The sequence below is a fragment of the Calonectris borealis genome, chromosome 1 (genome assembly GCF_964195595.1).
Source record: "Calonectris borealis chromosome 1, bCalBor7.hap1.2, whole genome shotgun sequence".
NCBI classification, from domain to species: domain Eukaryota; kingdom Metazoa; phylum Chordata; class Aves; order Procellariiformes; family Procellariidae; genus Calonectris; species Calonectris borealis.
Window position 1 is genome coordinate 15,890,720 of NC_134312.1, and position 24,258 is coordinate 15,914,977.

Sequence of the window (24,258 nt, forward strand, 5' to 3'; positions counted from 1 at the left end):
GCTTCCTGGTGATGACAAGCGGCACCTACTTACCACCGTGCTAAGTAGTCTCTGCAGCATGATTTGGAAGACTGTCTATGCTGAGCATTGGCACTCGGCAATGTTTAAATTGGACTTTTTTTTCTTTTTTTTAACGATTGTTTCTTTCTCCAGCTAAATTTTTTATGGACCTTAGACAACCAGCTGACAAACGGGATGCGTTTTTTAGCACCACATCACCCCTCTCATCCTAAGTAATATAGAAGAATATAAATAGATAGCGTATCTATGCATATGAATGATGTGGGGAATATCTTTAAGGTGGTACATGGCCGTGAAAAAGCACAGTAGCAATTAGCTATGAAATCCTACATCCACTGTGGCCCTTCACCGAGCGGGGACATGTCCGCCCATCAGGAATCCCCGCCGATCACCAGCGTGGGCGCCTGGATGCAGCACAGGGGAAAGGCACCCAAAGCCTAGGGGACCCGGGGAGCCACGGGGAACCGGGAGGCCGCCGTGCCCGGAGGCGGCGGCCCGGCGGGCAGTGCCCCGGCAGGGGAAAGGGACGTGAGAAGAGCCCATCGCGGCGGGGGCGGGAGGAGAGCCCAGCGGGAGGCCTCGGGGGGTTAGCAGCACCCCGAACAGCTGCGAGGGCTACCTGCCCGCCCCCGAGGGGCTCTCCACCCCGGCGGGGGTCCGCGGCAGGGCGGGCCGGGCCGGGCAAGCAGACATGCAGCCAGCCCGCCCGCCCTCGCCTCCCTGCCTCCCTCCCTCCCTCCGGCGGCGCGGGCGCGCTGCGGGCCGCAGTCCCCGGCGGGAGGTTGTCATGGTTTCCCGGGTCACATGTGTGCGAGGTTCCCCCGGCGCGGGGGGAGGAGGCGGCGGGGGCGGGGAGGCTTCAGTCACGGACGGGGCCGCCGCCGCGCCAAGTGTGGGGCGAAGCGGAGCGAGACGCTGCAGCCGTCGCCGCCGAGGCTGCCAGCGAGCCGCTGCCCCCCGCGGATCCGCCCCCCGCCCGCTCCCACCTGCGCCGCCGCCGCCCGCCCCTTTCCCGTTGCCCACGGGCGATCTGCCGGGCGCGCCTCGTCCCCGGGCTGCGGACCCCCGGCCCCGGCCGCCGCCCGCGGGCTCTCCCCTCTCCTCCTCTCCCCTTCCCCTCTCCCTCCCCCTTCCCAGCCAGGCTGCGCCCCCCCGGCCGCCCCGGCATGAGCATCTCCATCCCGGCGGGGCTGACGGAGCTGCTGCAGGGCTTCACGGTGGAGGTGCTGCGGAGCCAGCCCGGGGACCTGCTGGAGTTCGCCCTCCAGTACTTCGGGCGCCTCAAGGAGGAGGCGGCGGCAGCCAAGGCGGCGGCAGCGGCGGAGAAGGAGGCGAGCGGCCGCAAGGCGGGCACCCCCGCGCCCGGCCATGACAGGGGCAGCCAGCCGCCGCGCCGGGCCCCCCCCGACGCCCGCGGGGTCAACTTCGCCGAGGAGCCCATGCAGACCGACTCCGAGAGCGGCGAGGACGAGGAGCAGTTCCCGGGTAAGGGCCCCCCGCCTCGCCCGGCCCTGGGGGGAAGGAGCGAGCCGGCCGGGCAGGGCGGAGGCGGCTCCCTCAGCCGCCCCGGCTCAGGTGGGCAGCTTGTGAGGGGCGGGGAAGGGAGGGGGCTCCCGCTCCGGCGGCCTCGCGGCTGGGTGAGGGCCGGCCCCCGGGCAGCGGGGGGGCGTGGGCCGCGCACAGGCCTCGGCCCCAGCCCCGGCGGTCGTGGGTCGTGCGGGGGTGACTGCGGGGGCGGGGAGCCGGGGACGTGCGGAGCACGTTGGCCGCCTCGGCCACTGGAGCGTGAGTGGGAAGAGGCGGCCGCCTCGGCTGCGCCGCGGGCAGGTCCCCCGCTTGCGTTGACGCCAGACAGCGGAGCCCACGGGAGGTTTCCCGCCTCCCGCTGCAAACTTTAACCTCCCGGGCTTTTCCCTTTTGTTCAGCAGTGCTGGATGTTGGGCACACAGGTAGCACCAGAGCCTGTATTGCTTATTGCCTACAGGCCTGTAATACTCCTAACAGAAGATCTACATATTTCCTTCTTAGAAGAGCACAAGAGAGCAAATCTATATTTTGTAATTAGTCCAATGGTATTCTACCTTAGAAAACACCTCTCATGGGCATGTATTTATGCATTTGATTAAGCATTTTACATAGAGGTACTTGTATGTGTTTCAAAAAGTAGAGCACAATTTAAAACATAATTTCTTCTGGAAAGCCAGGGTGAAATTTTTCGCCTGGTAGAAGGGCCTATGGAGCAAGCGTAGCTGTGAGGACAGCAAAGAACATATGCGGTAGCTTTTGTGTTTGAGGGTAACACCTATGTGCACGCAGCTAATGATACCTTATCTTTGTGTGGCTAACAGGCTTTATTTAGAGACGATGTCAATCCATCAGCTGCTCTGATTTATGGGATGAGCAGTGGCTGTCTCTGAAGGGTGTGTAGCGCTTCGTCTTTGTGTCGTGAGCAGGCTAATCGAAAGGTCAGTCAGTACGGGTAGACGCTGAGAGGTCAGTCAGTAAGGTTAGCTGGAGAAGAGAAAGAGTCCAAGCATCTTTATCGTTAGCTTATTTTTTTGAGAACAGCTTGAAATTGAAGTATATCTCATCAGATCATTGAAGCATTCATCCCTCCAGGTCATGCTGGAGGTAGATTTGCTTAGCATAGCACAGAAGCCAGCTGTTTGCTAGATGAATATCAGTGCGGTTTTTAAAATGATGTCTTATGTGCATTATTTCAGGAAAAAATGTAGATGTTTAAGAACTGGGTAAGTTTTCTAAATGCTTTATGTTACGCTGTAAGAGAGTTGCCATTCTTTCCATCTGTTCTTTGCAGCTATACCACGTGTATTTAATGAGAATTTGGATCTGTCAATCAGGTTCTGCAGATTTATGTGGTAATTTTGAACTGTAACGCTGATTATGTGGGATTAGTAAAAATCTGGAAATTTGCTGTCTTTGAAAACTGAAATGGTGATAAAGTGGAAAACAAAATTATTGTCTTAATTCACTAACGCTAGACATGGTTTTCAAACACGAATTGTTATAACACTAAACAGACTCATTGGTGAATGGAGAACTGGAATGTTGTGTGGCGGGAAGTGCAGAAATGTAGCTTTATTTATTAGCATGTATGTGTTACTTTGTGTAACACACTTTGTGTAAAACTTTACAGGGTGTTTTAAGAAGCTTTCTAAGCTTTTCTAATGAATGCTTGTAATCAAGATTCTCTTGATACTCTTTCTGTTGTGATTGTGAAGAAAGCAAGCTATTATTGTCAATATTCTCATAAAGGGATATACTAGAATGACTTAGTTTAACTAATTGATTTATGCATTTGACAAAACCCCTTTAAAACATCACATTTTTAAGCCTAATATATTTTGAAAGTTTAATTGTATTATGGCATGTAATTTCTGTCAGTTGGAATAATTAATAATTAAAAGTAACAAAACCTGAAATATTTGTGAAACCATGGTGAAAAGGTGAATAATAAGTTATAGTAATTGATTACTAATGGTGTGCTTGTTTATGTGTGCGTTGTGCAGGAGTGTGTATTTTAAATTAAAATTTTATGTCTGCCCTGAATATGTATTCTTTTAAGGTAACATAACAATGCATCCACTCAGCCTTTCGTTAATAACTGGAGGCATAAAGGTTTGTATTCAAATCAATGTTTAATGGGTTTAAATACCAATTTAAAAGCATATTTCTTTTGTGCTTTTGCTTTCTGTTTCCTGTAAGTAGCAGGAACTTGAACTTAAGTTGGGGGGGAATTTTTTTTTTCCTTCTAATTTTTTTCTTTTGCCTTTATGAATAATCGAACTGCTTCTGTATAGTCAATTTGTCCTGTTTGTATACTGCTTTCACACAGGAGAGGAAAACAAATTGGAAAAGTTTATAAGCAACTGTAAAATAAAAACCTCTGGGAAGGAGCTCAGACCTGGTGGTGGTATCTTTTCTTTGTTAAAGCAGTACACGTGAAATGTCAAGCTGACAGTATTCCTTAATTAATTCAAACACGACGTTGTTGGGAGCTCCTTGTAAATGCTATTGTCTCCAACCTTTCCCCCGCCCCCCCCCGCCCCGTACATGTTTCTAAATACCTACAAGCACTGCAGCTGAACTCTTTGACAGTATTAGCTTTGTCCTTGAAACGCATTTTGGAAGTACATCAGCATTATCCTGTTTCAGAAATGAGGAGCTGATGCATAAGCTGTGTTTAAAAGAAAAAAAAAGAAAAAAATCCGCTACTCGGGATTAAGAGTCACGTGTGAACCATGAATTAAACTCTATTCAGGTCCTCTGCTGTGTCCATTACACCAGTTGCAGAAATCAAATAAAGGTAAAAGGAGTTACCTTGTCTGGAGGGAGAACTTTGTTGTATTGGTGGTGTAGTTCTGAATTGGCACCTGGAGTTAAGGTGACCTCTGAAATGACATTCTTTAGGTTCAGAGCATTTAGATTATCCCCTTCTGAACACACTGCTTAATTTGGGAATGATTTTTAGGTCTTCCAGTTGTGATTTGTTTTTTTTCTTATATATATTAAGTTGTCCTACGCGGGTGTATTAGTGTAATCAGTGACCACAACTAATTCCTACTAATACTAATAGCAATTACTAGATTGAATAGGACAGATACATAAAAATTCTAACTTTTTGAAGGTTTGAAGTGCATATTAAAATTTATTATACTGTCTGCAAAATTTGAAAATGCTAAGTTATTTGTTGTTTTACAAATGACTATACTTTTCTCTTTACATTACCACTTACATGTTGATGTGCAACTTATTTTGATGGGTAGTAACCCATGTCATTTGTAACAGTTGTTTTTAAATATTTGCCATAGCTAAAAATTCATATTTCATCTAGCCTTAATATGAATTAGTAGAGAGGTTTTTAGAGTCAATATTGCTGTTCTTTAAACTCAAAAATTGCAATGCTGTATGTACCATTTGGCATCATGTAGCCTCTGTTTACTTTGTTTTTCTTTTGTTTTACTTTGGTTTGTTTTGGTGTTTTTTCTCAGATAGTATTTTCCTGTTAAAATACATCACTACAGCTGTCCCTCTCCTCCCCCGTGTGCTTCTGTTGGTGCGTTGGTTGCTTTGAGTTCCTTCCTTGAAAACTTGAGCTAGAAAATGCAAGTATATATCTCAGCTTTACCCACTGATGATGCTCAAATAATATGAGCATTACTGCTTAGGTATTCTAGCTTACAATATCAATGTTAAAGGCATGTCTTTATTTTAGTCCCTTTATTCAGTCTGAATTGCTTTACATACATACTGTTCATACAAATTTTGAAATAATAGGTAAATTGTAGAGACCAGGGCATTGGAGAAAACGCTGTGCACAACCACATCCATGCCAGCTTTGTGATGATAAATGATACTTCATCAGTTCTTGCTTATGGTTTTCTTCCTGAAATTAAACAAAACCAGAAAGCACTGAACAGTTCGTAACCTTCCTTCGTGCGATGATAACAGGTAGATTAGAGCAGTGGAAGGGGTCAATAAGAGCAAGGGGGTAATATAAAAATATGTATAGGTTGTAGCAGGATATCATTAAATCAGGGACCATATAGAAAAACATGTGAATTTCTTAAAAATGTGTATATTCAAATTAAAATCTGGGTTATGACGGGTGGTGGCCCCATCCCTGGAAACATTCAAGGTCAGGTTGGACGGGGCTGTAAGCAACCTGATCTCGTTGAAGATGTCCCTGCCCATGGCAGGGGGTTGGACTAGATGACCTTTAAAGGTCCCTTCCAACCCAAACTATTCTATGGTTCTATGATTCTGTAAAGCATTAATATCTAATACATGCTTAGCCAACTTTAGGAATGAAGTTTTAATAATTTCTACGGTCACTCATCTGAAATATAAAAGGAAATAAAACATTACTTGTATGGTTATAAGGACAAACCTAATCAGACCCTGGCTGGAGCAGCCTTATTGTGGATGCAATTTAGAGAAGTTTCCAGTTACAGGCGAGTCCCTTGAGAGCGCGTGAGCATGGCATTGTTGGTGCACTCCTTGGCGTAATTTTGGACTATATCTCCTTGCACGTTTCTGGATTGTGTCCAGCGTGGTTCAGAGCACAGTGTGTGTAGGAGACCATTCGGGGCAGGCCTTTGGGATGCAGGCAGCTTCTGGAGGGAAAGGAATTTTAGCCTCGTGGATGGGTGCCTTGCTGGTTCAGTGGGCCTTGGTGGTCAGGGGATGGACATTGGCTGCTCTTACCTAGTAGTATATGCAGTCACAAAACCACAAAGCTTTCAATCCTTGCTGTAAATCTTCAGAATAATAGAGCTTTTTGAAATAATAGTTTCTGGTATTTTTGACAGGAGGAAACTAAAATATTTTCTTTCTGCTAGCAGTTATTTTAGAAAGCAAATCTGACCAAGTTGGCAGTTTAGTCTTTTTTTCTTTTTTTCTTTTTTCTTTTTTTTTTAATCCCTTAATCTGACCCAGGTGTTTTATTCAGGTTGGGAGAGTTGCAATCCAAAAACTTAGTTTGACAAAATTATAAGCAACTAGAAATACTTGTAATGGGTAGCATTTAGTAGCCTTTGTGGTAATGGTTTAAGTATGGTTCCCTCCCAGACCTGCATATATTTGTGATTGTAGATGAAAAGCATACTTTTGCTATAACCACTTTTTTTTTTAAAAGTATGTTTATATTAAGAATTTAGTTGAAATGATAGCAGCCTCCACTCAAAAGTATATATGTATCCTGCTCAAAACAAAAGCATGCATGAGTGAAGGTGTCTCTGTTGGCTATTATTTTGTTAAAATTTGTGTCTCTGCATTCATGAGAAGCAGGAGAAAATTCCAAAGACCTAAGGACAGAAAAGTAGTAGAACTATACCAAAAACATTTGAATTTATCTCCAGCTTCTTTTTCACTAAGGAAGGAACTTGAAACTAATTTTGGCTGACTGCTCAGCTCAGAAAAAAGAGAACAGCATTAATTCAGGAAGTATAGGAGGACATAAAATTTTGTTGGCATGAGTTTGTAATGATTGCATTATGAATGATAAGGTATAAACAGTGCCAGTACTAACATTTGCACACCATCACTGTTTCTTGCAAGTATCATGTCTGTTTTAAAGGAAAACTAGCTTCCTCAAGAATGCTCTAGGAGTTTTGTGTCACTTGCTGACTTTGGTTCAGTTTCCCATGTGTTTACTCCTGTTTATGCATTTACATGAATGGAAAAACAACTACTTTTTCTTTTTTAGTGAACAGAATAAAGATGTATCTGTGGACACTAAGGAAGTGCCTGTTTTTAGAAAGTACTCCCATTTAAGTTATAAAAACCAATGTAATGGCCTAGCATTTGTAACCTGCACAGAGGTGCTTTGTGCATCTGTCAGTAAGTTAAGCTTGGTTTAATAGATACATATCTCAGGGTTTATCCCCAATCTGTTATGCAAAAGTATTGCATTCTGTTCTCTAGTTCTGTCCAGTGAGAACCCTCAGTCTGAGGAAAATCTACCTTAAATAGTCAAATCTCTGCAGACTCATTGGCCTTAGCTGCTCCTGTAAATCTGGAACATATGGTTTGGAAATTACACATTTAGGTCACAAGGTACAGATTAATCAAGGTACGGGCTGCTGCCCTGCTTCTGGTTTTCCAATATCAAAGATGACCTCTAGATTGGGAAATTTCATTTGTCAGGACAGTGATGAAAGAAACAAGAAGGCAAGGTGGAAGGCAGGACAAGGAGTCAGTGTGTGGTAAGGAAAATGCAAAGGTAAAAGCAAGAGGAAGGAGGAGGTACAGAACTGAAGTAAGGGGGGAAGATAAAAGAATAGAGAGCACAGGTGAGAGAGAGCATTAAATTCTCTGCTCTTATTTTCTCTACCCAGGTATAATCCTGCTCTCGTCATGTATACATCCCAAATTTATGTTCTGAATTTTCTATTGAAATTCTGTTTGGCTTATAAATATATTTCAGAAGAGCATAAATGCAAACTTAAACTAAAATTAGTGGTCAGTGCATTGTATGAATGTGAACTTGGTCATTTGATGCTGAGAGATCTTTTAAATATTTTGACATGGTCATCTGTCATATTACCATATCTGGAGACTCGTAACACTTATATTCTAATGGAGCGTGTATTCTAATGGAAGTTTCAAATCGAGTTTTTCATAGAGAATCCAGATTGTTCTCAACCATTTTCTGTTTCAAAAATAACAATAGTGGTCGTCGTCAAGAAAGTGAATAGGCACGTGGGTACAGCTGCAGTCTTCATAGAGAGTTAAGATAGTTTTGGTGCTGAAGGAAAAATGAAATATTGAATAGTACATAACAAACATTTTGTGAACACTTTAGCGCTTAATAAAAATCACAGTGGTTATTTCACCAACTATTTTTTTAATAGGAATGCCTTAAAGTCATGCTATAGAAAAACTATTCCCACTCCAGGTTTGAGCTCTTCTACTTCTCACTTCAAGTGAGTGTAATTATGGAGAAGTTCTGTGCTTTTAAAAGGTGAGTGATTTTTAAAAAGTGAATGAAGGAGGGAGAAGGCTTTGAGAAAAAGAGGCATTTGAAATGGCTCACTATGCTCTGCTGCTGGAATAGGTCTTGACGTACATGAATTAGAAGAAAAAGAGGTGATCTTACTAGGGATGATATAGCCTTTTTTATGTTGTACGTTGTTGTATGGATGTGGGTGCATAAAAGATGAAGTTCATGTATGCATGAGTTACTATGTGCTAGGTAAATCTGTTAAAAGAAATATGCACATCAATAAGTAGTTATTATTACCATAAACATCAATTCTGGTATTGTTTGAAAGCAGTCTTATGAGAATTCTAAAGGAAATATATATACTTTTTTTTTTCCTTTTCTTTGGGACATTGAATGATGACACAGATAACTCTAGATAGCTTTATTTAGAGGTTTTATACTGAAAACCCTTGTCCTTTCAGGGAATGCTTTCAGGCCAATCCTTTCACTTGCTGGGTAGGAATGATAATTTGTTTACTTCATGGAACTGAACAGGACGTTTTTACTGTGAATTTTGATCATGACAAGTAATTACAAACTTTGGTTTTTATTTCATCTTTTTCTTTATAGAATACGTTTTTGTTTTGTAGATCAGTTTTCAGTCATAGTACTAGACAAGATGTTGAAGAGGGTTAAGTTTGGCTTTGACTGAGTGTCCTTTGTTTTCTCTTTATTTTTTACTTCTCTAATTAACTGGTGTTATTACATTTTTCCTTGAAGAAAGGCTTCATGTTTGTCAATTCTATTTTTCATTTAAAAATTCAAAGAGCTGTATTTCAAGTTTTTGTGCATTTGGTGATAAAAATAGCAGAAGTACTCACACAGAATTTCTATTTGCAGTCTCTAGGCAGTGTAATACATGAATCCAGATTTAAATCGATACAGCAGGTAACCTAGAAGACACACGGTTTTGGGGCTACATCAAAAAGATGATGTTAATCAAAAGTCCAGTGCCTCATTCAGCATTTTAAATGATACCATGTCACACAAAAAAGTGTGAGATCTGAAATGAAGGGGGGATGTAGACAGGCAAGTGTGTCTGAAGTGCATGGGAATAAAATGCAGGTTGTAGGCACAAGGTATCCACAGAGTGACCTGAACGACAGCCATATGGCAGTTTGCCATCCTTTCCATAAAAGGCATCCTTTTAGCATTGCTGCTCAGAAAAGTAATTTACGGACCACAGATAAAATGAGGAAATGATAAGGAATGAAACAATAAAAAAAAATCCAAATTTTAATTTAGTCAACCTTGTACTGTAACACTCTGGATAATGGAAGATAGAGTGGTAAAAAACATGCTGTAACAACACAAAGTGTTTTTCACTTGTATGCTTGCCTCTTAAATTGCTCTGCTTAATGATACTAATATTAAGAAAAAATCATCAGAGCAAGAATTTGAAGCTGAGAGCTTGCTCAGGTAAACGCTGATAATGAAAATAGCTTTCTTACACATACTGTTCCAGTTATTTGACTAAAGTGTTTTTTGTAAAGCTGGGCTAAAAGGGCCAATTAGTAAATATTAATAGGACTTCCTTAATGGAGGGACTAGAAAATTGCTGTATAAAATAGATTTTGAAAGGAGAAGTAACATGATCTTTCCTGCTCAGACTTATTCCAGGTACCATCCTGCTTGTATAAAGATCTGTATAGCAGCATCAACCCCTTCTGAATCCCTGTAATGCAGATGTAAAATGTGTTTTTATAAATAGTGATAGTCTCTTTGTAGTATAACTTTTTAGCAGACATGTCTATTGTAAAACATACCAGACAGGAAGAACAGAAATCCTTGCTCAACACTGGAAAGAAAACATTCCTTGCAAAGCCTCAGTATAGACTATAAATAAAAGATGTACAGAATCCTCAGTGTTGGGATGGATACAAGCTGGAACCAAGTGTAAATATTCAGACTTGCTAGTCTGAGAGCGCAGGCTGAAAGGTTTGGTGTGTTTTCCCGTTCTGATTTTAATGATAGATTTGTAACGCTAGTGTGAAAAATAAAATCCCTTGCCATAGTTATAAGGCATTTGTAACTGTTGCAGGGTATGGATTAACTTGAACTCAAGCTGTCCGTGATGCATTGTTGTGGCCTTTTTTTGGATGACCCCACAAATGAGTATATATTGTCTGCATTGATCTGGTCCTTCTAATTTGTTTCCCATTACTTTCACCATTGAACTTGTTCCCTTCTAGATCCTCTGTCTGAAGCTGTACCACTTCTTTTCATTCATGCTTAAGGAACTCCATCGTTAGGCCAGTAGTTGCCTTTGGTAAAAAGTGCAGACTAATGTCACAAGTCCTTGAAATAGGTGTTGATCAAGAAGTTTTTAAGTTTTGCTTTTTAAGGTTTTGCAGATGAATATCTACAAGTAGTAAGTATGTTTAAACATTCTTCCTGGATTAACAATGGTTATGAGCTTTAATGACAAAAACTTTGTCTAATGGAAAGCTGGGATTGTCCTGAGATTTCTTGTTCTCTTCCAAAACAGTGTTTGTGATACTCGTCACACTTACAGTCAGAAACGATTAAGATGTGTACTATAGACATATGTTAAAATTTTCTTAAGTCTTTGAACATAATGTTTTCTACCATTCTAATAAAACCATTTTTTAATCATGAATGAGTTTTGAAAAATGTAGGTCCTCAATAATAGACTATTAAACAGTAGAGGGACAGAAGTAGAGGGACAGATAATTTTTTTTTTTCCATTTATGCCTTATTTCTATTGAAATTGAGTTAGGATCCAGGTACCTTTATAGATCTGCTTCTTCATGATTCTCTTTAGTACTACATCCAGTCATCGTTTTATCTTTAATTCTGTTTCCCCCCCTGCCCCCCCGGTTTTAATGTGTAGCGTTTTCTCTTTCCAGCCATTTTGTTCAATACCTTTGAGTAACGTTCAGGCATCTTTCTCTAAAAGCCATCTTTTAGCTGATAATTTATCTGTCTCTATTGGTTTTTAATAGGTACTCAAAACATGAGAAACACTGATCTAGCCTTCACCACTACATTATTTAAGCATTTGTGAGGTAATTTAAATATAGAGTTAACAGGCTTCCTTCTTTCCTGTTGCCTCAACCTACAGGAAATATTATTTAATGGCTAATGCACCTATAAAAAAAATTGGTCTGAAAGTAGATAGATGGTTATTTGTTCTTAGATACTGCTAACTTCAATTCTTGGTAAAAAATTATCTGCAGTATTTATCTGCACATCTCCCTTGCTAATCTTGCTAAGTCAGTTTTGTCCTTCTACTGGAATGTAACTACTGCTGGCAGTTGAGGTGGGAGTAGATGTAGATTCATTTCCATTATCCATGTTGCAAAAAGAAGTAATTTGTTCTTCTGGTTTTGCTTTCTTAGGAACACTTATAAAATGGAGCTGCTGTTTTAAGTGGGCTCTAGTTTTCTGTCTATCTGGAATAGAACGCGGCCGGTCTGTAATTATTTCAGGTTATGGCCTCAAAAAATTGAAAAAAGAAGAGAAACAGTTTCATGCTTTCTCAAAATCCATCCTTCAAATCATTGCATTCAGCACAGATGCTGGCTTTGGGATGCATGAGGATCTTGTGAAGTCTCAGTCGAAGAACAGTTAGAGCTTGTGAGAGAAAGGTGTGTTTTCCATGCAAACGTGTAGGTGTTGTCCTCTTCCCTGACTTTGCTTTTGGGGAGTTTAGGAGTGTGGCACAGCCTCTAGAGTAAAGTTTCTTAACAGGAACTTCTGTAAATATTGCTAGAAAGACCTCGCTTTCATGCTACTGCCAAAATTGGATGCCATTGATCTGTTTCCACCAAAGAGAGGGTTTTCCTGGGGAGGTTATATGGAGCAAAAGAGTGAAGCGATGAGTTGCAACCTACTTCTTCCATCTCAGCTATCTTTTTTTGCTAAAGGATCTTTCTCATGCACCGGATTTAAAAAAAAAAACAACACAACACAAACAAAACAAAACAAAAAACAGTAGTAAAGACAGTAAAAGACAATAACAGCATTTCTGTTTTTCACCTTTTGTTGTTCTTAAGAGTGTATGAAGTGTTTTGTTTTCCTTCTTTTGCTTTTTTCGATATGCAAAATTAAGAAGATTGCTTGACCTGCTATTTATACAGAAGCTCAATCAGTGGCTAACATCGTTTCCCTTGTTTTGAGATAAGGCTTATTTGCAGTTCTGCTTGACAGTAATGGAAAATACATCACAGAAATGTGTGCGATCACACTTCCCAGTCGAAAGGAGCAGGTTGATAGTTACAGTTCTAGCATGACACTAGTGTCTTCATAGCTGTAACACCAGATAATGGAAGACCATCTGGGAGTGAGTTGAAGTAAGGTGCATGTACAGGCCTTTCGGAAGAAGCAGCAAGTTCTCTTGGATCCAGATCATTGCAGTGATCTTGGTAGCAGCCTGTGCCTTATTGGGTGCTTACTGGAACATACTTTTTCATGTTAGAAAAATGTTTTTACGTCTAATTCTGGAAGAGCTCTGCCACTGTAGGATCTGAATCCTTGACAGAATCAAAACAAAGCATGTGAATGAGCTTTAAAAAGAAATGTATTTAAATCCTACAGGTCAAGGAGCCTGTTAGCACTTGTCCCTAATAAAACAGGCCATTTGTTATCTGTCTGGCTCAGAGGTGACAAACCCAGGGTCCCTTTTTGGGGAGGTGGTCCGTGGTCCCTCCCTCGGGCGGGAGCTGTCCAGGCGGGCAGTGCTAGAGGCCCCCGCCGGCAGGCTGGGCACCGCTAGGGCGTCGTGCCGCGGGGACGGGGAAATTCAACCGTTGAGCAAAATTATTTTTGTTCTTCTCGCGTGCCTAAAGTTTTCTGTGCTTTCGAAGATGTGTTTTACTTCTGAGGAAGGAGTTATCATTTGTGGCAGTGGTAGAAGTCAGTACGTTGCAATCCGATGTCTCATCTTCAACATTTATTGCAAGTTCCTCTTCAGTGGGATTTTTTTTTTGAAGTTTTGATGTTTTATTTGCTGAAGCTGTTACCAGTTTCTTGTGAAGAACTAATATAACTGACTACACAGCACTGAACGTACAAACTGGCACATACCGCTATTGTTTCTTTAAGTCATAGTGTAAAAATCATACTGTGACGTTATCCCAGCCCTCTAATTGGGTGATGTATGTTCAGTTGGGGTAAAAACAAAACAAAACATGTTTTATGGCCTGAATGAGCTAGTTGGTGTATGACATGGAGCGTGTCTCATACTCTTGCAACTTTTAGTTTTATTCAGGAGGCACATTACTGAAGGTAGTACATTGCAGTGTTCAGACAGGGGCAGCACCTGAGTGCCTGTGCTCCGGAGCCGACTAGTACTGATGTTCAGCACCGTCCAGTACTGATCAGCTGGCTGACAGGCCAAACAAGGCAGACAGCAGTTTGGTTTTCACAAATTAGCAGGGACTTTTTTGCTTTGAGACTTTCTTCATTGTTAAATTTAATTGAGATTGTTCAGAAATTCAAAAGCTAGTAAGGGGAACAAGCAGATGGATAACATAGCGGTATAAACTTTGCTGTGAACCAAGGTGAAAGAAATGAAGCAGGAAGCAGTTTTCTGGCAATGAGGTAGTTATTACTGACAGCAATTAATAGCAACAGAGCATGCAATAACCCTTATTAATTGCCTTTTTTTTTTTTTTTAAACCAATTGGTATATCATTTGCAAAATGAAATTACTCTTGCTTTTTCCCAGTGTTTAAATGGTTTGTGGTGAAACTAATTTAGAATTGACAGGTCAGGTTCTGTGGAAGCACACTCTTTCCTCCTAAATATCAAAAATAGAAACATAATTGTTATTGCACTTATGGCAGTTACCTGTTACTGTAACCAACACTCGGAAAGTAATAGGAGTCTGGTTATTGCTGAAAAGTATTTCTTTGTGATTTTTTTTTTTGCTTTGTTTTCATTTGGAAAAGGTACAAAGGTCAGAATATAAACACTGTTTTAAAAATGTAAAGGCAGAGCCAAGAAGATTTACGCATTCATTCCGGAAACTCCACTTTATATTTACTTCTGGCTAGGAGCTGACGTTGTTTAACTTGTGTTCTGCGTTCTGGGACAAAACAGTTTATAAAGCTGTGGAACTACTCTTTTTTTTAGGTGAAGGAATGAATTTAGCTTTCGTCTCAATGTTAGTTTTTTATGGAGTACATTTTAGGTTGTAAATGCACAAATTGTGTATTAGAGATTCAACAGTTGCAATGTTTTCTAAAGATAACTTCTCTTAGTGTAGTTTATGTTCGCCATCGGTTTCTGTGTTTATAGGGTATGGAATCAAATGCATATAACTGACTGTACTTTAGGGAGTGGAAAGAAGGTTGAAGTTTTGTAGTCTGTAATTGGAAAGTCACACAAATTCCAGTTAGACTGTGAGATGAAACTCGCCACTGGATGTAAAACTGTCACTTTCTTCTGCTTCTATTGAAAGGAAGTTTAATCATAGTTATTAATTTTTAAAATTTCTTTTTGGTGATCAGTAGTTTTGATTTCTAAAATAATATGTATTATTATTATTATTTGACTGCTGTTTTCTCTTGGTCAAGTCCTACATATTTTATGCAAGTGGTTTGATTTTTAAGTAACCTCTTGTTTTAATAGCAAAAAGGAGAATTTGGCTCTGGAGCTGTGAAATGAATGGAAGAGGCATGCTAATCAGAATTATTGGCATGTCTGTAAAATTGTATAGTGTTCACCTGTAATACTTCTAGAAATGCTAAGGTCATGATACAGGAACACCTACAGGGCCTACAAAACTATATGCTTTAGAAAATACATCCATGTCTATTTTATTAGGCTGGCCTGATGAAGCTCCTATGGTCTGTCAAGTTAGTGAGAAACACATTTTTAAATGAGTGTATATGGTGCAGTACAGTAACTGAGGGCAACTTTTCCCTCATTGTGCAAAAAAATGTTATTTAAATACTCTGTGGGTCTGGATGAAATCCACAAGGCAAAGGAATTCAGACTGAAGGCTAAGGTTTGGTCTTTTCTAATCTCATCCCTTGATAATCATGCTTTAAGGAAGAAGAATGATCCAGCAATTAAAAATAGGGCTCTGAGAGTTAAGACAAATTGGGTTAAATCTCCGTGTGTGTCACAGACTTGCTGTATGCCTTTGAGTAGTTTGCACTGTATGCCTGAGCACACGCTGTAACTTGGTAAAATGGAATACTTGCCATCCCCATCTTTCAGGGACCTTGTAGCAATATGTGCGTAACATTGTTTGCCTGCAGTACTTTTAAAAAAACTCTAGTATCTAGAGGCCAGGGGCCAGCTGATGCTAGAATTTAAGAAATTTTTGCCTGGTGCATCATTTTTTCTGACCAAATGTAGAAAATAATAGATTTATCTTTCACTGAAATGTGCAGGAATACCTGAATAATCAGCAAAGCTCTTGTAAACAGAGGAAACCTATATGGCCTGTTTAGGCTACAAAGATTGCCTACAAAAGGAGTACCAAAACTGAGAAAGCTTTAGTGAATTTTGCCATTGTCTTACATAGATCTGGGCCAGCTTGCCGTCTTCCAGATTTTAGCACAGGAGAGTTCTGGTAAAGTTCATAATAATGATAATATTGTGCTCTAATGAAAAGAAGAGTGTATTCCCAAATGGACATGAACTCATTTAGGGGGCAGAGCCACAGGGCAGGCTGGGGATGGAAACTCTGTATGAACCTGAGTGAGTAGGAGGAAGCAGGAAGAGGCAAAGCTGTTTGCCCAGCCAGCAGCTGCCCAAAAAGGGATCGGCCATTGCAGGGAGTGGAATGTGCTGGAGATGGCCTTGGGTAGCTGCATCCCCAACAGCCAGTTCTCCTGAAGCAGATCACCACAAGCACAACCTCACACGAAGCAAACACAGAACTGTCTTGTCTGCACAGTGAAGAGATCGCATTGCTTGATATTCCTAATGCATACTGTCATTTACCAGATTGTTTATACAAAAGACAGTTTGTGGTTATTAATAGGGACTCTTGCCATATAACCCTTACAGAATCCTACATTAAACAGTATGCTTTTCTGGTCACATTTAACATGAAGGTCGTGTATAGACCCAGCCTATAAAGGGTGAATAAGTTTGTCTTGTGTTGGTGTTTTTAAAAACAAAAAGTTGTCCTTGTTTGCAATTTAAAAAAAAAATCCACTAGTAGGACAAACAGTAGAATTAAATTATTTTTTCTTGTCCAAAATAATTTCAAAAAGAAAAAGTAGCAGTAGTACTCCTTGTGTTCACTTCTAGTACCCTAATGTGGATACTGGGAACATCAGTTAAAACTATTGTTTATCCTAAGTTTCTGAAGTTGAGTATCCTTTAATTTCAGAAACTTTCTGAAGCAGTCTACATTTTTTTTTTTAAACTTGTTGAGAAAGCAAGGAAGCAGTGTTAGAAATTTACAGGTGTTTTAGAGAAATGGATTTTTTTTTTTCTTCCTACTGAGGGTATAATGTAAAACATGCATATTTCAGTAAGTTGAAGAAGAAACTCTAGTCTATCTTCTTTGTGGACACTTGAATATCCAGATCACTAGGTTGGAGTCAGGCATCTTACCTGCTTTTTAGCATGCTTGCTTGCACATTGACTTGGCTTCAAGAGAAGAGCTTTCAGTGCTTGCCCTTGGAATATGGCATGGCCTGGGGAACAGGGCATTTTTTTCGGAGGTGTGGGTTGCTAGTCTGACATGTAACAAGTCAAGCAAACTCATCCCGTAGTTTTTGTCTTTCCCTTTCTGATGCAGAGTCTTGACCTTTACTGTTTACCTGCTCTAGAAGAAGTAGAATTTCTTGAAAGGCAGTGGAGGTTGGGGGAGGACACCAGACACAGAGTAAAGAGTTTCTGCCATGTCCCCAAAGCAGAGAGTCAGAGCAGGACTCCAGATCTCCAGCTGCGTCTGTTGGTCTGCCTTTAATTCTTTCTCTATATACTTCCGTGTTCAGTACCTGAATCTCAAATTATCTGCTCAGGTAGGTAACAGTAAATAGACAACATGAAAAAGCGTGTGTCAGACTTTTTGGATGGATCTAGAGGGAAGGAATCTTTGGGTCATGACCACATATGTTTGTTACGATTGGTTTTAGCTGTATTTTAGGTAATGGTGTCATTATCAAATGTAATTTTGCTAGGGAATCCAAACTGGGAGCGCAGTAGCTTATTGTTTTTTAAAAGCCCTCTGGTAGGAGACCATTATTTGATGCCAGGAGTTATTTCATTGCCTGATGATTAATCAGCCTGTTGGAGAGTTTTGTTATCAAGAGTCATGGAAAGTTGGCCTCTGGTAGGAATCTCACAGATAGTTACAGAAGGAAGTCAGGACAACATTCTCAAGCTTTGCTAGCCAGGAGCAGAACAAAATGGGAGCGAAAGTGGCTGTGATGCCGAAGTTTACTTACAACAGATGCAACTTTTAAAATGCTACCCAAACTACTGAGCGAAATGGAGTAGCACTGAAAAATCCACTACTCACTACTCGGACATTTCTGAATGTGATCCACAAGTAATGGAGCCGTAAGACATAATGGGATTTAGTTTTACATCATCTCATAGAATGCTTTTAATGCTACTGCAGTATAAGAAGAAAACAAATGACAGAAGATAGATTTTTTTTTTTTTTTTTTTTTGTATTTGTACTTTGAGCACCCCTTTTCTTGAGGGGCATTGTTCAGGTGCTACCAGTAATCTCTGTTTCAGACTAACACAACAGAAGGTACTGAAGTAAATTGGTATCTGCAGCTTCCTTTGCCAGCCCTTACCTCTCTTGGACAAGTTGATTGGTTCAGGACAGAAAAGACATGTCCTATTAACCTGACCGTAAGGTCTGTTCACACTGTAGGATCTCTTTGACCTCTCCATTCTCTTGAGGAACGTCTCAAAGGCTCCATAATTGAGGCACAGGTACTGACGCAGTAAGAGGCAGTTTGAGAATAAAGGCTAGATTTATAAGGGGGCTCAAGTGACAACATTTGGTATCATCATGCACAAATTTTACCTTTGGGGCACAAAAATTTCCACACCAAGTTAGGCAACTGAGCCCTCTATTCATTCTGTGTAGTCTGGGCTATAATCCTGGAATGTTCTGGGGAAGTTCTGAGTTGTTACCATGGAAGAGAAAACCAGTTTGAGATGAGTGCAGGCCTGGAAGAAGAACCTAAACAAAGGCATTATACCATATATGCGCTATGTTATTTGCTGTTGTTTGTGTCTTGGCACTGGGACAGTAACATGCAGCAGCATGGGTCTGTGTTTGATCATGGTCATACAAATGCCGGCACAGTTGTATCAAGACTCAGTACAAGGCAGAAACTGTGCTGTGCTACATCTTATGCTGTGAGGTGCAACACGTTCTGTATACCTCGATTTGTGAGAAGAGGGGTAGCTGACGATGGGGTATAATGTTCCAAAACTGAGAGTTAGCCATTCAGGGGAGAATTTCAGCATCGATGGTGGTGATTGTGGCGATGAGTCCATGTTCTGTTTGCCCTTTGTTCAGTAGCTAGCTGTCAGGAGGCAATGGGTACAAGGAAGAGTGCTGCCTGGTCACTTGGAAAGTGGTCATCCCTAATTGCCACCATTCTTTACCTGCCCACTTCAGGGGAAAATGACAGCCAGCTGTGCAATTTGGGAGGTGCCATTTGTAAGATCCTCAGTAGATACCCTTCTGGGTAACAGAAACACAGATTAGATAATGGACTTCGCTTACATAAGTTTCTGCAGCTCTTTTGGCATTGTTGACAGTATGATATGTCTATGTGGTTCTTTATCAATAGTGAGAACAATAATTTGTTTTATTGCAAGTCTCGGTAGCTCATTGTTGATGGATTTTTGCCATTATCTGCAGTCCTTCAGTTGGTCTGGCAGGTTTCACGATGTCTTCGGTAGCATCTGCATTGCCAGTGCCATGTCGACAGGCCAGTATGCAGCTAATTCAAGATGACACCTGTGAAGATTTGTGGAGCCACATTGCTGTCACCAGGGATTCTTTGGTGGTCTTCTCTACCCCCTTCCTTGACTCATAAACCATTCATGATGGTCAACGCGTGGGGTTTCTATAGTTAGTGCATCATCAGTAGTCTTGTGGATGTCGATAGTGGTTTTGACTGAAAGGGAGGTAGAGGCTTGTATTATTAAAGGTGAATCTGTTTCCCACCTTTTTCCTGGAGGTGTGTTTGCATGCTGTCCTGCGTGTTCACAAAAGTAAATGAGAGCAGGTATTGCAAGGGTACCTAAGGCCTGTGTTGAAGTGAGTGCAGCTACCAGCACCAGCTGTGCTTCATTCACTTGCCCCTGAGAACTGGAAAGGCCAAATCATGAAGGGTGCTTTGGCTAACAGCTTCACCAAAATCCCTGACAGCTGCTTGCAGTAATTCAGCATTGCACATGTATTGGGAAGCGAACAGTAAAAGCTTCTCGCGCTCTCTCGCTCTCTTTCTTGCGCTCTCTCTCTCTCTCTCTCTTTCTCGTGTGTGCGCTCTCTTTCGCTCTCTTCCGCTTTCTCGCGCGCGCTCTCTTATTTCTCCCTCCCTCTTTCTCTCCCTCCCTCTTTCTCTCCCTCCCTCTTTCTCTCCCTCCCTCTTTCTCTCCCTCCCTCTTTCTCTCCCTCCCTCTTTCTCTCCCTCCCTCTTTCTCTCCCTCCCTCTTTCTCTCCCTCCCTCTTTCTTTTCAACCTTTGGCTCAACCTCTTAAATCTCAACACTGTAGTTTCTGGTAGCTCAGGCTTTTATGTTGCTGGTGTTATCCAGGCCTGCACCCTAGGAGTACGAGGATTTACGAGAAGCAGAAAAACAAAACCCAGAAATATCCCAAACCGGTTCTCAGAAACCTGTGGGACCTGAGCTTCGGGAAGGTGTCAGCCACCATGTTAAGTGACTCCGGCGGATGTGTTCTTAGCTGGTGGGAGGACACTGGGACTTTTTCATTTTGTTGTTGTTTCACTAGCGGGTTTTGTTGGCTGCCAGACAACGGCCAGTTTGTCTAGTGGTGGGAAGTATGTTATTTGTAGGCTGTTAAACCAGTGAGACATCTGACCAGGAAACGGGTGATATGCTCTGCCTGCGGACTGTGTTAGGTATTTCGTCAGTCAGCATGCTGGAGTCAGGGAGCACCATCCTGCCATCGGTGTCATCAGCAAGCTGCTTCTATGTGGTAGGAGTGAGGACAGAATAACGCTCAAGTGCTTCTCTTTTTAGTCATGACTTTTCTATTTAGATGCTTATATATATTTTGGTGTTTTTTGTTTGTTTTTTTTTTCCCCCCGAAACAGTCTCAATGCCATTCTTCTCATTATATTCAAGCAGTAACACTTGGGGTTTGGGCTTTTTTTCTTTTTCTTTTACAGTCACTGTGCTCTCTGATGTGGTACATCTCTCTCGGTCTTTCTTTGAAACCAAGTGGGAAAATGTGCTTTGCCTCATGATCTGAAAGCTAACAAAATTGTCTATTTTAGTTCTGACCAGCTGAGAATGAATTATCATGAATGCAAGAGAAACTTCCTTCAGGCATGTAATGTTCTTAAAATATGCAAACTTTGAAATACACATCAAGTCCAAAATCTTAAATTTCACCAGGAAGTGAATAATCAGGCAATGCAGATGGCAGATCATACATATTAATATACTTCTTCATCAAGGTACTTTGTAGCACAGGTTTCTGCCAAGGTAGTCCTAGGAAGTAGGCAGAGACTTTGTATAAAATCTTAACTTCAGAAAGTTTTAATGGTGTTTGCCCATGTAGGATTTGTTGTAATAACCTAATGGCAAAGTGACAAAAACATGAATAGTAGTAGGAATGCCTAAGTCTTACAGGGTTTGAGGCTTTAGATTAAACATGGGTAGTATGAATGTGTATGGGAGAAAGCAGTTATGTTAACAGTTGTTAAACCGTATAAAATAGATGAGATAATTATAAACTCCACACAAAGGTGTACTCCCTCAGAGAAGAATACTGACAGCCATGACATCTTCTCAACCCACTACCATCAGCGAGATTGCAACGTTATTCCTTTGTAATAAATATAACTTGCAGGTACTGTCAAGAGACAAAAAACGTAGGCCAAAATTGGGGGGGGCGGGGCGGAAGGATAAAAACAAAAAGGAAAAAAAAAGCCTACAGCACAGTTGTGTAATAGTTAAGCGAAGCTGTTGGCTACCAGGAATTCAGGAGAACAGGTCACTTTTGTAAAATCTTGGGTGGTCTAGTTTGCAGTTTGAGAGAAATACTGATTCAAGAACAGGTGCAAATTATTCTTCATCTTATGAGATGATGATCCTCAAGCCTGATGACATATGAAATGTCAATTTGATAGTTTTACAGATGAGCAGCACCACCCAACTGGTTTGGGCATTGCTGGTAGAGCTTTGGCTGAATGACCACCTTTTTCCCATTCTGACTAGGAACATGCATACATTAGTAAATATGCTTCAGGCAGCAAAATTAGAAAGCAGAAAAGAACATGAAATTGGATCTAAACGCCTACGCTGCAGTGTTAGAAAGCAAATAACCATAATATTCTTAAAATAGCTTATGAAATTTCAAGTGGAAAGAAACCATTTACAGATGGTAAGAAGATAAAAGCATTGCTGACATTTTTTATCAGATGGGGTTTAGTAGCAATTGTAAACTATGCTATGGCTATAGCAGGATATTCCTTGGAGATGGTAATAAATTGCTTAGCAAAGAGAGATGTTACTGGAAGTGGTGTTGAGGTATAGTGATCATGTTAAAAAATGAATTAAAAAACCCCAGCCCACTCTGCTAGGCAGAAATAGGCACTTTGGTAAATTGTACAAAAGAAAAATGGGATCTATAGGTGGTGACCAAGCTAAAGCAACGCTCCAGGTTTCGGGTTTTGGCTCTGTGGGAAGGCCTGGGTTTTCATAGCCCAGGGCATGTCCTGGGAAGACTGATCTCCCTCATACATTTATTCCATTGGTATTTTTAGGCTTAGTTTCATATTCCCTTTTTGCTTCAGAAATATATTGTCTCTGGTGGGTAGAAATCTGCTCATATACACACCATTAGTTTTCATCATTTGTACTGAGTAACCTGGGGTTGAGGGCAGCAAGCTCTCCAGGCCAGCACTTCTGCACAGGTACATGTCTTCAGCTTGTGCCTAGCCAAATTCTAGTGCAAATTAACTTGTTGCAGCCTCTGCTGTAACTAAGGATTAGAAATATTGCTGTGCATTATTCTTTTAATTTTTTTTGTTTTCTTGTCTAGATGACTGACTACTTTTAATGAGATAATGAGCAAGTGTACTGGTCGCAAGCAGTGACGAGGATGAATTTGTAAGGGGAAACATGCTACGTGTAACATGTGGCACTGTGTAATAGAATGCATATTTGAGGTAGAAAAATTCAATACAGCAATGTCTTCACTTAATACTTTTATGTTCTAACATGAGACATTAATCTGAAAGAAGTGCTAGATTTAAAAATAAAAAAAAAAAAGCCCAAATCTCGAACGAGCTGCTTCAGTGGGAAAAGTAAATACACTCTCCAAGAGCAGCATTTTATTCCTATTGATGGGCTGTGACAGCCCGTTTCACTGCGTTGGGCCATCGATCTAACACATCAGACAGGCATTTCATCTTTTTATTTTCAGTGTTAGTAATTGCGTGCAGCATCAATTATTCATAAGAGCTGAAATCTCTTAACTGATAAAGTGGGAAAGATTTCTTTGCCTCTCCTTCGAGGTTTGTGTTATGAGAGGTTAAATAACCAGCCAACTTATGGCATAATGACTGGCTGTGTGTACCTGTCGAAACATGACCATGAAAGTGTGCTGCTCCATAGTAGCATTTTAAAAACAAATATATTTAACATCAACACTAATTATAATCTGGAAATAATGTAAAAATCCTGAAATAATATATTAGTTTCTCTGTTTATTAAATGTTTTCAGGGACTCCATTTATAACATTGCTGTTTTCCTGATACCATAGTGATGCGTTTAAATGGAAACACAGCATTTTCATCCTCAGCAAAGCAAAATCTGAGGTATTTATCCACATATTTAATTCATGTTCTTGTGTGGTGACATCTTAATAATCAATGAATTAATTTTCCAAAAATTGTAATGAGCTTTTTTGATGTGAGTTATCAAGTCAAGCCTTTGGGTTTTGAAGAAATAATTTGTGTCTTGTTACTGTGTAGTCGTCAGAGAGAGGTAAGGTAGGAGAGTTTGCTGTTTGGTTTTGGTTTGAAGTAGCAACTGGTGTGTATCACCTGGGAGATACATGTTAGTATGTGGAACGAAATACGTAAAGAAGAGCAGCTTTCTTCCATGTTGTTTTTGGCAGCCTCTTTTTTTTTTTTTTTTTTTTTAGGATAGTTTATGTATTTGTAAGAATAAAATAAGTTGCTGGGATTCTTCATCTTGGCTTTCTTTGAAGGTTATCCTAGGAGACCATAGAATCCTGTGCAGCCTTTGGAAGTGAGTGGTGTTGGGTTTGGAAAGGAGCAATCCTAGTGTACTAGCACATAATTCTGGAAATATGAGTTCCAGAGCTAAATCACAAGGAGCACAAGGCAATTATCTGGTGTAGTTTTCAAACTATTGTGCCTATAAGGCTTTCCCAGCTTTCTTGAGAAACTATTCTACAGTGAAATGGAACTGTAGAAGTGATCTGTCGAGTCAATAAAAATCTCAAAATTTGGGTTTGACTAACTGCATTTAGGACTACAACCACTTGTAAATTTAGTTTAGTTTGTTGCATATTATAAAAATGGGGATAACGGGATATT

General features: G+C 40.8%; 1 protein-coding gene across 1 annotated transcript in view; it reads left to right on the forward strand.

The window, feature by feature from the left end:
• Positions 1-871: 871 nt before the first annotated feature.
• The window catches only part of PRKAR2B (protein kinase cAMP-dependent type II regulatory subunit beta), a 98,197-nt gene continuing 74,810 nt past the window's right edge, over positions 872-24,258 (forward strand). Inside the window, exon 1 of the mRNA XM_075145489.1 lies at positions 872-1,506. Within this exon, the coding sequence (XP_075001590.1) occupies positions 1,188-1,506 (319 nt within the window). The 5' untranslated portion in view covers positions 872-1,187. The remainder of the gene's footprint in view (positions 1,507-24,258) is intronic.